The following is a 12,482-nucleotide window of genomic DNA, read 5'->3' as shown; positions in this document are numbered from 1 at the left end:
ATACTATATACATTATGAAGGGCTAAAACACAAGTCATCTTTGTAGCGCTTGCAGCGTTCCCAGTGGGTCCCGTTACTTGAATTCAGCTTTTTAAAGTAAAAATCAAAAAAACCTATATAGGCAAACAGGCCTCAAACTGAAGTTTGATAAGGAATCGTACCTCGCAGGCTACCAGCTGCATAAATAAGTAATCCTTTAAGGTACAAATGCATTTTAATTTTGGGATTTTTTGATTTTTTTTTTCTTTTTCTCTAGGGAACGGGCAGTCAACACGTCTCAGTCTGGGACACTTCAACTTACCGTGGGCAACCTGAAGCCGGAGGAGACCTACACCTTCCGAGTGGTGGCATACAACGAGTGGGGACCAGGAGAGAGCTCACAGCCCGTCAAGGTCGCCACGCAGCCGGAGCGTGAGTGTGTGCAGAAATGGGGTCTTGGCGAGGGTGGCAGCCACGGCCTGCAGCCCTGCGGGTCCCGTTGCGCGTTGGCTTAAGGTTTTCATCTAGCTGCTCATCGAAAATACGGCTTAGTCCTTACGCACGGTAAATAAAACCTGTCCTCAATTTGTAATATTTCTTGCAGAGCATCCGGCTGCTCAACTGCGGCATGTCGCGAATTTGGGTCACGACTTTGGCGACCGCACATCTCATCTTCTATTAGAATCGTAGAATTATTAAGGTTGGAAAAGAGCCCTAGCATTAGTTGGTTTTTTAAACACCAAAACATGATAAACTTACTGAAAGATACAAAAACTTCCCACTGGAGTAAACGTTTTGGCCTATTAGTGTTTAAAAGCAAATATTTTCTGTTAGTTAACATCGAGGGGTGCCTTTTATAAGTCTTTGGAGCAGGTGGAACCTTTCAGTCGACGCTTTGTCTGTCTGTCTCATTTTATTGTATTCGCACACGTCTGGTCTCTGGAAAAAAAAAGAGACGTTTCTTCTAGTTGACTTTGTCCTGTTGCGGTTTTCCTCGCTTGGAAGGTCCAAGAAGGGCTGTTGCAGAGAGGGGATTGAAACATTATTGGAGCCTTTCCGTGGCAAAATTAATTGTTCCGAAAAATTGGCAGTAAAAGTGGGATTGGTATCGAATTCGTAGCACAGAGGTGGGTGCTGTGTGTCATACTGATGGGTGCCGGGCTGCTTTGGCGAACCAGAGGGGTGATGGTGGCATGCTGAGCTGCTTTCGTGCTCCGTCACTAAGCCCCTGCCAGAATACGCTCATCCTCTGTAATAAGGTGGGAAAAGTAACGCTTAACAGAAGCACAGGAGCTGTTTTACATCGTCACACGTTGCCGTGTACAGGAATTTAACTGAAAGGCAATATTTGTCTGAAAACCCCTCATTGTGTGAAGATAACAGCTGCGCTGGATACCCCTGTAATGCGGTGGTTTGATTCACTGCCGCAGGTGGCTTGTAGCTGGGAGCAGGTAGAGGAGGTGGGGATGGCTCTCCACAGGGGGGGTGGAGGAGAAAGAGGAGCTTGGAAGCAAATCCTATGATAAAGCAAGCCTCTGGAGGTGGTTTTAGGTGGCTTTTGAACCGTTCGGTTCCTTTTACAGCTAAGCCGAGCCCCAGGAAAGGTGTCTCTTAGGGCCAGCAAGAGCACGTGTGACATCCCCCAACCAGGCAAAGGATGTTGTGAACAAGGGGAGAAGGGACCTTTCAACTTACCTTATCCTGTTATTTTGCGTCTATAGCTTTTTTTATCACGAAAATTTGAATTTTAGCCCCTGTCATCACTTCCCAAACCCCCGGGACTGGTGACGTTGGTGAAATACCACCCAAGACACATAGCTTTCTGTTTTTCTGGATGGCCTCGCGTTTTAGATGCAGCTTCAATCCCTGCCCTGCCATTGCTCTGCCGCTTATTGCGCTTATTTGCGGCCACATGCGAGCACGAGTGAGGCTGTAACCCCAGCCCTTTTTGGGGAAATAATCCTTGAAAGTCGGTTTATGAGTCTTAGCCTTTTGACAGTAAGGTATTAAGTGACTAACCGTCAGCGTGATTTCTCTATCAGTAATTTGTCTCTGCTTAAACGCGCACAGGTGCACATCTACACATTTCTGCGTGCAATGGTATTTTATATATATTCCTTATATATGTTTTTACAGAAGTAGAATAACATTTCAATCGGGGGAAAAAGCCCTTCCCCCTTGCAAAGCCCCAGAGAAAAGCAGGCACCGCTACCCCCTGCTGTTACTACCCGAAGCTGCCACGGCGCGCCGACTTACGGCTCTGTTTCATGCGCTGCGTAGACGTTTGTAATATCTTTCCTATTTAATAACTTCAAGATTTCTCTAAAGTGTCAAGTTTGAGCGCGGGGAAAATATTGCTTTCCATTTTTCTTTTCGCTTTTTACTGTTGACCAAATTATCTTATCATTTGGAAACAACTCTCTCTGCTCCTGGGAGGCAGTCAGCCTCTATGTGGCTGTCTTTTAGAACATGCTGTAACTATTGTACAATAAATTACATGGCTGCACATAAATTGAATTTCCACATTATTTGAAAATATCAGAAGTATTATGCAATCGGGCATTGTTAAAGAAGAAAAAGCTGATGAAAAAGGACATCTGAAATTCATGTCTGTCAGTGCCTGTTTCTAAAAGCGCACACATTTGCTCAGTAATCAGTTTAAAAGATCAGCAGAACAAGTTCTAGCTCTTTGAAATAATCATCCAGAATATATGGGCTGGATTTATATGAAGGGTTTTGCCCTCAGATTAACGCCCCCACCCCCACCCCGTGGCCTTTTTTAATTTTTTTATTTTTTTTTTAGTAAACGACAACCCCCTTTTCTCTGCCTTTATGGTATATAATTTCACTACAGTATTATCAGTCGGGATTTAAATCCCTGCCTGCTTAAGCCGTGTCTAATCTTTTCATACCACATGTGGAGACTTTGTGAGTTATTATTTTGGCTCCTCAAGATGCTGTTAAAGCAGCTTGGTGAGTAGAGAATAAAGAAATGCATCTATTCTCGCAAGGAGGATTGAAATTGTCCGTCCGAGCCTTGAAAGCGGTTCCCTGCTGTGGGACCAGCTCACTTCTTTTCACAGCCCTTATGAATTAAAACCGGTTTCCTAATAAATCTATGACTCCGTGATGTGTGTGTTAGTTGGCGAAAGAGAGGATGAACAGGAAGGCATGCTGGCGTGCCCCAGAGAAACTTGGCGGCATCACTCCAGCCTCATGAAGTCGCCTCTTATCGTCTCCCTTCTGGTGAAACCAATTCAGCGTACGCTGACAGCTCAACTTCGACCCAAACATCTTTGAGGGCTTTATAAAGAATAATTCATTACTTTATCCTTCTGAGGTAGGCAAGTATTATTATACCTACTGAAGAGAAGCCCAGCTGTGCCCCCATATGTCTGCCCGCTCCTGCGAGGAGCAAACCTCTGACCTGCCGAGGTGGCGGGCAGCCGGGCAGAGCTGTGCCCCCCCCCCCACCGATGTCCTGAAAATGGAAATACCAAGATTTGGGGTGCATTTATATAGTGAGTGGGGCATTTTTGCAGCAGCTGGAGGGTGGTCTTACTTGCACTGGGGGCTTGGGTGACTTTGGTCACCAAGATTCGCACCTTCCTAGATACTTGTGTAATTACTTTTAATTCTCAGTAGAGGCTGGTGCGTTTAACCTCAGAAATGGGTCCATTTGTTGCTTCAGAATTTCATTTTTTGTGATTATGGTGGGGAAGTGTTTATTGTTGGGGTTTTTTTGTATCACTGACTGGCTGCACCTGAATTTTCTTGCTAAGACAACTAGCAGCAAAAGCTACCCTCGATACTGCCTCAAAGCAGTTGCACCAGACTATTACAGTTTTTGGTTCTGGCGATGGCTTTTCTTTTTTCACTACAAGTTTTTCAGTGGAGACAATATTCTTTGAAGTTACTGCACGGGAAACGTTAAAAAGACGTAGACAAAATTTCAGCTGCAGTCTCCTTTAACGCGCATCTCTCATACAAATGTCAGAACTGCAGAGAAAATTAAAAGGCCGTTAAAATTAATGCAATGAAATGTCACATGAAAAAGCAAGGGATGGCAGGAATGTCTTTAAAGCCCACATAGATGACGATTTTATCAAGCAATAATCAGTTCCATGTATGTTGATCTGAGCAAATTAAGTTTGCAGAACAAACGTGTGCTGGAGTAATTGAATTTTCTGAAGACTTTTATCAGACCCATCCATTTCAGACACATTTCAGAGGTGCCAGACCGTCACCTCTCAGGGCTGCTGAGGGTCCCCAGGCAGGGCCAGACCCTGCCCTTGTCCGACGCTGAGTATTTCAGAGGGCACCAGCGCCGCCTTTGCTCCCTACTCGGCTATTTTGGGTACCAGTTTCGGGCACGACGACGGTAACGTCGTGGCTATAAACAATGCTAAATGATCTCGTGATAGTCAGCGTCTTGCTGAAATGAGAGCCCTGGGGCGAGTTGGGGCGCTGCGGGTTATCTATAAAATCTCCCACCGCCAAGGTGGGCTTGATCAGGTTTTTGGGAACAGGGAGGTGAGAATCACCTTTTTCCAGTGCAAAATGGCCACGGGTCTGGGCGGAGAAAGCTGAGCTTGTGCTTAGGAAGTTGGCGGGGCTGGAGCCAAGGCTCTGTGGCTTCGGGCTGATGGCTGAAGCCTCTTGGTTTCTGAATCCCCAGAATATATGTGAGCAAGGTTGGAGCAGATGATCTTCCGAGGTCCCGTCCAACCTGTGCTATTCCTTGAGTCTGTGACTTCGCCTCATGCCCAGGTACAGGTCCGTCCGTGCTGCTTAAAAAATATCCCTCGTGGCAGGAATTTCCCTTTCCATCACGTGCTGGTGTAACAAAAATGAATCCTTTTTAGCAGAGCTGCAGCTAGTCCCATCTAACGAGGGAACCATCGGCTCTGTTGGGAGCTTTCTCTGCTGCAGCCTGTCACAGTGATGAACTGAGGCCACGGTGCTCCTGCTCTCCATCCGTTGGCTTACAACAACGTCACATATATTATTTTAAAGGAAAAAAAGTCTCTGTCTGAGTCTGCACCCTCACCCTGCCAAATTTTATGCATGTAAATGGATCCCCGGAATAATGAATGGCCGCTTTGGTTTTGGGCAGTGTCCGTTTTAGCAAGGTGCAGGGATATTTATATATTTTTAAAGTATTTCATGTATTTGTCAATATATGAAAGAGCTGGCAGAAGCATGAGCATCTCCAGTGTAGTGCCTTCGTAGTGAATTTTTCTTGTCACTTGGTGAAAGGGGGAAGCAGGACTGAAAAATGTGTTCTGTGGAGTCATTAATATCCTCCTCATTTGTGTGTATTCTTCCATAATGGCTCAGTAAAATACACCCTGGGGTAACTTTATGCCATTCTTGCATGGCTCTTTAATTTTATGAGTAATTTATGTGGAGCATTGGGGGAGGGGGAGTGTGTCAATTGCTTTAAACTTTAATGAAACATATCTTCCTTTCTAAAAGTTGGGCAGACCCAAAGGAAAAAAAAAATATTAACTCAGATGCCCCCCCGGACACATCTGTGGTCTTTTGTTTCCTCTGGTTTTTCGTTCTTACACTAGATTTAATTTCAAATAAAGGCGAAATTTGGTTATTTTGTGGGGAATCCGAGCCATTTTCCCACGGCAAGCGATCTGCCTGCTGCCGTTCCTGGCTCCCGCGCTCCCCAGCCGCCTCTGCCGCGTCGGGGCTGGGTCTGTCCGTGCCACGGGGGCAGTCAGGCCGGCTTTTGCTTTTTAGGTCCGTTTAAACTTGAGTCAGGGCTGGTTAATAGAGACTGTTAGCATTGATAATTGAGATTAAAGATCACCTCATGCTGTTTTATTCTTCAGACTCTGGCTAGCTTTAGTGCCGTGGCCTTTTTTTTTTCCCCTTTTTTCTTTTTCCTTTCTATTTCCCATTGAATTTCTAGTTTCTCTTGTGGAACAAAGTGCAGTACCTTAAGCCAGATTCCGTGACTCCGTCTGCACTTACCCGCCGAATACATGGTTCCCTGTGCCTCATTGGGAGGCTCGTTAAGCCATTTACAACGAGGAGGGATTAAACGAGAAAAATGAAAATTGATGTTGTACTGCTTCCTAGAGACTTTGGAAAAAAGTTGCAAAGGAGTGGAAAATATTCTGTACATCTTTCCGTAAGCTTAGACTGAATCTCACCACCTGTTTAAGCAGCAAAAAAAACCCGACCAGGTAAGCGTGTGGTCAGTTCTTCCAGTATTTCTGTAAAACCACCATGCTCAGATTCTTAAAAGATCGCAAAATCCCAGACTGGCGGGGTTGGAAGGGCCCTCTGGAGCTCATCCCATCCCACCCCCTGCTGGAGCAGGCACCCCCAGAGCAGGGGCACAGGGCCGCGTCCAGGCGGGGGGTGAATGTCTCCAGGGAAGGGACCCCACAGCCTCTCTGGGCAGCCTGTGCCCCTGCTCTGGCACCCGCACAGGGAAGGGGTTTGTCCTCATGTTCAGGTGGAACTTCCCGTGTTCCAGCTTGTGCCCGTGGCCCCTTGGCCTGGTGTTGTGCACCACTGAAAAGAGCCCGGCCCCATCGCCCTGACACCCACCCTTCAGATATTTATAGGCACTGATGAGATCCCCCCCTCAGGCTTCTCTTCTCCAGGCTGAACAAGCCCAGGTCTCTCAGCCTTTCCTCACCAGGGAGATGCTCCAGCCCCTGATCCCCTTGGCAGCTCTGCGCTGGCCTTGCTCCAGCAGTTCCCTGCCCTTCTTGGACTGGGGGGCCCAGACCTGGCCGCAGCCCTGCAGCTGTGGCCTCACTGGGGCAGAGCAGAGGGGGAGGAGAACCTCCCTGGCCCTGCTGGCCACGCTCCTTTCCATGCCCCCCAGGGCACCGCTGGCCCCCTTGGCCCCAAGGGCCCGGTGCTGGCTCAGGGTCACCTCGCTGCCCCCCAGCACCCCCAGGGCCTCTCAGCAGAGCCGCTCTCCAGCAGGTCCCCCCCAGCCTGTGCTGGTGCGCGGGGCTGTTCCTCCCCAGGGGCAGGACCTGGCACTGGCTCTGGCTGAATCCCATGAGGTTCCCCTGGGCCCAGCTCTCCAGCCTGGCCAGGGCTCGCTGGGTGGCAGCACAGCTTCTGGTGCATGAGCCGCTCCTCCCCGCTCGGGATCATCAGCGAGCTTGCTGAGGGGACGCTCTGTCCCATCATCCAGGTCACTGATGAATATGTTGAACAGGTATCTACTTAGATGAAAACTTTCCGTCTTCATGAGACGTCTTAATTTCTAGAGTGCGTTTCCACCCTGCATCTTGCCGCAGCAGCGCTGCCCCATTGCCATCTTGCCCCAACTCTCCCTCTCGTGCGCTGACGTGCCACCGAAGCTGTCAAGGGACCTGATAAAATAATTTAACTCTGACTGATCAACAGTGCGAACTCCAGAGCCTCTACAGAGCTGAAGTTGTCAGCTGGCTTGTGCAACGACGCTGAGCAAGGTGTTTCATTCCTGTATGTCATCATCCCTTCACTCATAGAATGGGCACAATGGTGAAGGCATGCTGGAATCTTAACCCTTTGGAGACATCGTGCAAGCCCTTCTTTTCTGTGAGTTAGGAGGGCAGATTCGGCTTATTACTAGTGTGGGAGAATTTGTAACTGCCTTGGTAGGCTAAGAGTTAAAGGAAAAAACAAATGAAATACAGAAAGCAGAATTGTTCCTTTTCAAATTGTCTTGGGTTCAATATAAAGAACCACAAACTGCTTGCTGTTCATCGGTCATCTTAACTGAAATAATGCAGTCAAAATCTTTTCTTCTGGGGGTTTTGTTCAGCTGATTCTTTTCCCCCCCGGCGAGCTCTTCTGCCTCCTTTGAAAAGTGTCAGTCTCGTTAGAAAGTTGCACTTCTATATGAAATATTGTCATTAAAACTGAATTCAAATGATTTTGCCTCCCCTTTATGAGTCGTCTTAAGTCTTGGTGTCCTCGGTTGCACAGAGGAAGAAACCCAGTAGATAAGGATTGTGTTTTCTATGAGATGTATACGCTGAATCCTTGCTACTGCGATCGTGAGAAGGTACCTCCGTGGCTTCCCGCCGAGGGCAGAGTCGCTGGTATGTTCAATACGTGGCAAACCGGCCTCAAGCATTGTTTTCCTTCTAATTACTGAAGTTGTCGCTATACCAGGAAGACTTTCTCTTCTGAGACACACACCTGTCTTTTCCTATCTTCTGGAAAAGAATACTTTAAAAACCCCTTCTGCTTTGGTAAGGTCTGAAAATACCTCTGACCCTCATCATCCCTGCGAGGTTTCAAGGCGTTCTTTCAGAGGTCTCTGGAAGTCCCAGCACCAGCTACCCCACCCTTGGTGAGAGTTACAACAGAAGCAGTAAAAGCGGTTGTGTTTTATTTCCTCGTGCTCCAGAGGAGTCGGCCTGAGAGAGATTCTGAGAACGATCTGGCCCTGTTTCCCCCTGTAAACCCCCTGCTTGGCTGCAGCCCTTGCACTCAGCCGCGGTCTTGCTGCCTCTGTCCCGGAGCTGTCCTGTGACGTGCGGGAGGACAGACCTCCTCCTCCTCCTCCCGTCGTCTGAGCCGTGGTTGGTCTGACAGACACCCCTGCTGCGGAGAGCCACCTTTTCTCTGGTGAGGGGTCTTACAGGTATTTCCCAGGGATTTTAAATAGTGTTAAATGAAATATCCTTTTCCTATTGTTTTTAACAGATCTTCCCGCAATGGTCTCTGCCCATTTTTCATGAACTTAAAATTTACTTGTGAAAGGATAGTGACGGTACTTCTTACTAAAAACATTTCTCTTTGTCCTTACTTCTTCTTTAAAACTATTTTGTGTTTTTCGTCAGACTCTTTAAATATAGGTAGAGGAGAGCAAGAGTAGGGCAAGGACCAGAGGTTTGGGGTTCGCGGGAAATTACGATGCTGGAGGCGCTTGTATGTTGAAGTACAGCGAAAACAATCCTTGATTGCTTTCCTTTTTTATGCTCTAATGAAACAACATATTTCATTCTGTCATCCATTATGTAAAACTTGCGGAAAGCTTAAGCCAAAATCGGTGCAAAAAATCAGTGCAAGTAATTTAAAACTTATTTAGAAAAGAAGTATTTCGGTTTGAAAATGTCATTACTGGATGTTTCAGCATTATGGAATTACTTTGCTTCATTTTTCTTCCTAAGCAAAAACTGCCACTGGTTTTTTTCCAAATGTTTTGATGTCTGTGAAGACCATGTTTACCAGAAATAATCTGCTTCAGTGAAAATACTCTAAATGAGAAGCGGGATTTTTCCATTTCTGAGGTTTTTCTACACCGCACACTTCTGCCTTTTAGTGGTTCGTGGAGGTGGTTGATATGAAGAATTCAGTGCTTGTCACCTAGTCATTGCTTTTTATAAATAATAAGCTTCACTGGCTGGAAGTATGTTGTAATTCTGCTCCAGGTTTGCCGAGGTGCAAAGGCACCATTACGCCAAGTAAAATACTTTGACTGACTCGCCGAGAAGGAGCAGAAAATTAAATCCACTTTTATCTCAAAAAAAAAAGGAAAATGCAGAACGGATAAGCATATCTTAATCAACTATGCAAATCAAGGCGTTGCACCATTTGCATGAAATCTCCATATTTATAGGTCCCCGATGCAAACGGGCATGCAGAGGCACAGGGGCCCTGCCTGGATCCCCCTCATCGAGGAGCGGTGTAGGGCAGAGGGACCACCCTTGGCACCCCTTGCCAAGGCAGAATTTCCCCTGCGTGCGGAGAAGGTGGCGGTTCGGGGGGGTACGGGTGAGCGCTGAGGGGCAGGTGACAGTCACGACAAGATGTCACCTTACAGCTGAACATGAAATACGTTGCAGTTGGAAGCTTTTCTGCAGTAGGGTCCTTTTCCTTCGTCCTTACGTCCCTCAGGGGAGCGTTTTGGTGCCGCGGTCCTCGGGCAGCGCGGCTGTTCTTTCCTCTCGCTCCTGCTGAGACGCAGGGCTGGGTTTCACGCGCTGGATTTGGCACTCTCTGATCTTTCCTTGGACAAGAGCACCGGTGTGTCACTTTGCTGAGATACATCCAAAAACCTCTGCTGAGCTGCAGACCATGGGGATGGGTTTTTGTCTCCCTACCGCGTTCCTAAAACAGTGGTGCCTGGGGGCACTGAAAATGAGCTGGAAATGAAATAAACTTCACCGAGCCGGATTTGGGCACCGGGAAGAGCTGAGCTCAGTGCCTCCAGCTGATCCAAGGCCACCAAATTTTACTGAATGGTGGGACAAAGCTCTTCTCAAACCTTTTGATCAGAAACAAAGGTACAAAGCTGAACATGAGCCACCAGCGTGCCCTGGGGGGGCATCGAGCCCTGCATCGCAGCCGGGCGAGGGAGGGGATTGTCCCGCTCTGCTCCGCGCTGGGGCGGCCTCACCTCGAGCGCTGTGGGCAGCGTTGGGCGCCGCAGGACATTGAGGGTATAAAGGTACTGGAGAGAGTCCCGAGGAGGCCACGGAGCTGGGGAAGGGTTTAGAGGGGAAACGGTACGAGGAGCGGCTGAAGTCCCTGGGGTTGTTCAGCTGGAGCAGAGGGGGCCGAGGGCAGCCTCATGGCGCTCTGCAGCTCCCTCCCGAGGGGAGGAGGAGGGGCAGGCCTGGTCTCTTCCCTCTGGTGACCAACGCCAGGCCCCGAGGGAATGGCAGGGAGATGTGCCAGGGGAGGGTTAGGCTGGGCATTAGGAGAAGGCTCTTCCCCCAGAGGGTGGTGGAGCCCTGGCACAGGCTCCCCAGGGAGGCATCACGGCACCAGCCTGGCGATATTCCAGAAGCACCTGGACAAGGCCCTCAGAGACATGGTGTGAATTTGGGGTGTCCTGTGCAGGGACAGGAGCTGGACTCGATGGTCCTTGTCGGTCCCTTCCAACTCAGGACATTCTATGGTTTTATGACCTTCTATGACCTCTGTAGAAAGACAGGTTTTATTTGTAGGATAACAGTGTCTAGAGACCTAAATTATGATTGAGGCCATTTGTGCTGCAAGTTCTACAAATTTAATGGAGGGACTAGACCTGAGACGGAAGACAGACTCTTGAACCTCTCCTGTTGAGCAAGGGATTTGCGCTCCGGCCTACTATTCATGGAAAGTGCCAAATCATTCAAACAATTCAGGTCCGCTGACCCCTTCTCTTTTGGTTGTGTCTGTGGGATAGCCGAGCCCATCACTTTGTCTCAGAGGTGTTTGATTAACCATCCCGCTCGGCTCCCATCAAGTACCCGGGTGCTGCCATCACCAGTCCCGCCTTACTGGGAGCTGGTGGGGTGTGAGGTGCTCTCGTCCTCTGCAGGAGCAGTAGCGTGGCACCAGGAGAAGGTTGAAGAGATGCCCTATAAAATGGGCTGCTACGGAGCATTTCTAAAATAGCTTTGGGTGTAGAAATTGAAATTCTCTCTCAGTTCCGTTTGACACGCATTCATCTTTGTTTTATCTGGACCTTTCGTCCTACCCCAGAAATCTCGCAATATAAATAGGTGAGATAAAGAATGGGTAGGAGATATATTATTATGCCATTTTATGGGAAGGAAATTGAAGCATAAAAGCATTAAATTATTTATCCAAGCTCCCTCTGGAAGCCTGAGCCAGAGCCAGGACTGCTGTAACCTCTTTCTGTGCACCGTTTCTCAAAATAAAAGGTTGAATTTCTGTCCCTACTGAAGTCAATAGAAGTTGCTTTTTAGTTCGGCGGATGCTATCATTTCATGTAAGTGCATAGCAGGGCCTCCAGCCATTGTAAATGCTCTTCCATTCAGAAAGGTTTTCCTTCCATTTTTCTGACCTCAAACAGATGCAGGGCATGTTTGGACACCCAGAAGCAGATGGATTTTGTAACAAAAGCTTGTTTTTGAAATGAATTTATCTCACTGACTGCAGACTCTTTCTTCGTTGATGACATTATTTTAGTGCTCGTGTTTGCACCCCATATTTGCTTTCAAATAGCTTATTGACATTAGCAAAAGCTTAATAAATTTTGATTCACGGAGAGATTTTCTCCCCGGTGCAAACTGTTACAATAGACTACTACTGCTTCCTCTGTCCACAGTCGTGAGGCTTTCCTGCCACAAATACAGCCCATCACTATCTTGAAATAATAATAGTGGGAAACCACTTAAAATATTGTTCCCTGCCTGAGTTTAGTAGCAGGGCTAACAGGTTGATTTCAGCAGTTCAATTCCAGGAACTGTGCACTGTGATACATGCTGCAACGTTTGAAAGTCAGGCAAAATACGTATGGGAGTGGAAATGCTGGGTACTGAGGAAATTTTTTTCCAATTTATTAATTAATTAATGAGCCTGTATAGGTGTTGAGCTGCTCCTGCTGCCGCTGTTTTACTAATTTCTTGCCAAGGTTTTATTTGGCTAGAATAGAATAGGCTATTGCACTTGGAAAGGGCCTACCACGGTCATCTAGTCCAACTGCCTGAACACTTCAGGGCTGATCAAAAGTTAAACCATGCTGTTAAGGGCATCATCCAAATGCCTCTTAAACACTGAGAGGCTTGGGG

The 12,482-nt window shown here is 47.7% G+C and overlaps 1 protein-coding gene across 1 annotated transcript in view; it reads left to right on the top strand.

Annotated features, from left to right (window-relative positions):
• The window catches only part of DCC (DCC netrin 1 receptor), a 608,612-nt gene that overhangs the window by 429,084 nt on the left and 167,046 nt on the right, over window positions 1-12,482 (top strand). The window contains exon 9 of the mRNA XM_075077076.1: window positions 257-411. Coding sequence (XP_074933177.1) covers window positions 257-411 — 155 coding nt within the window. The remainder of the gene's footprint in view (window positions 1-256; window positions 412-12,482) is intronic.

Source organism: Phalacrocorax aristotelis, chromosome W, assembly GCF_949628215.1.
Source record: "Phalacrocorax aristotelis chromosome W, bGulAri2.1, whole genome shotgun sequence".
NCBI lineage: Eukaryota > Metazoa > Chordata > Aves > Suliformes > Phalacrocoracidae > Phalacrocorax > Phalacrocorax aristotelis.
The sequence above is the reverse complement of the archived record's forward strand: the minus strand, read 5'-3'. Positions and strand labels throughout refer to the sequence as shown.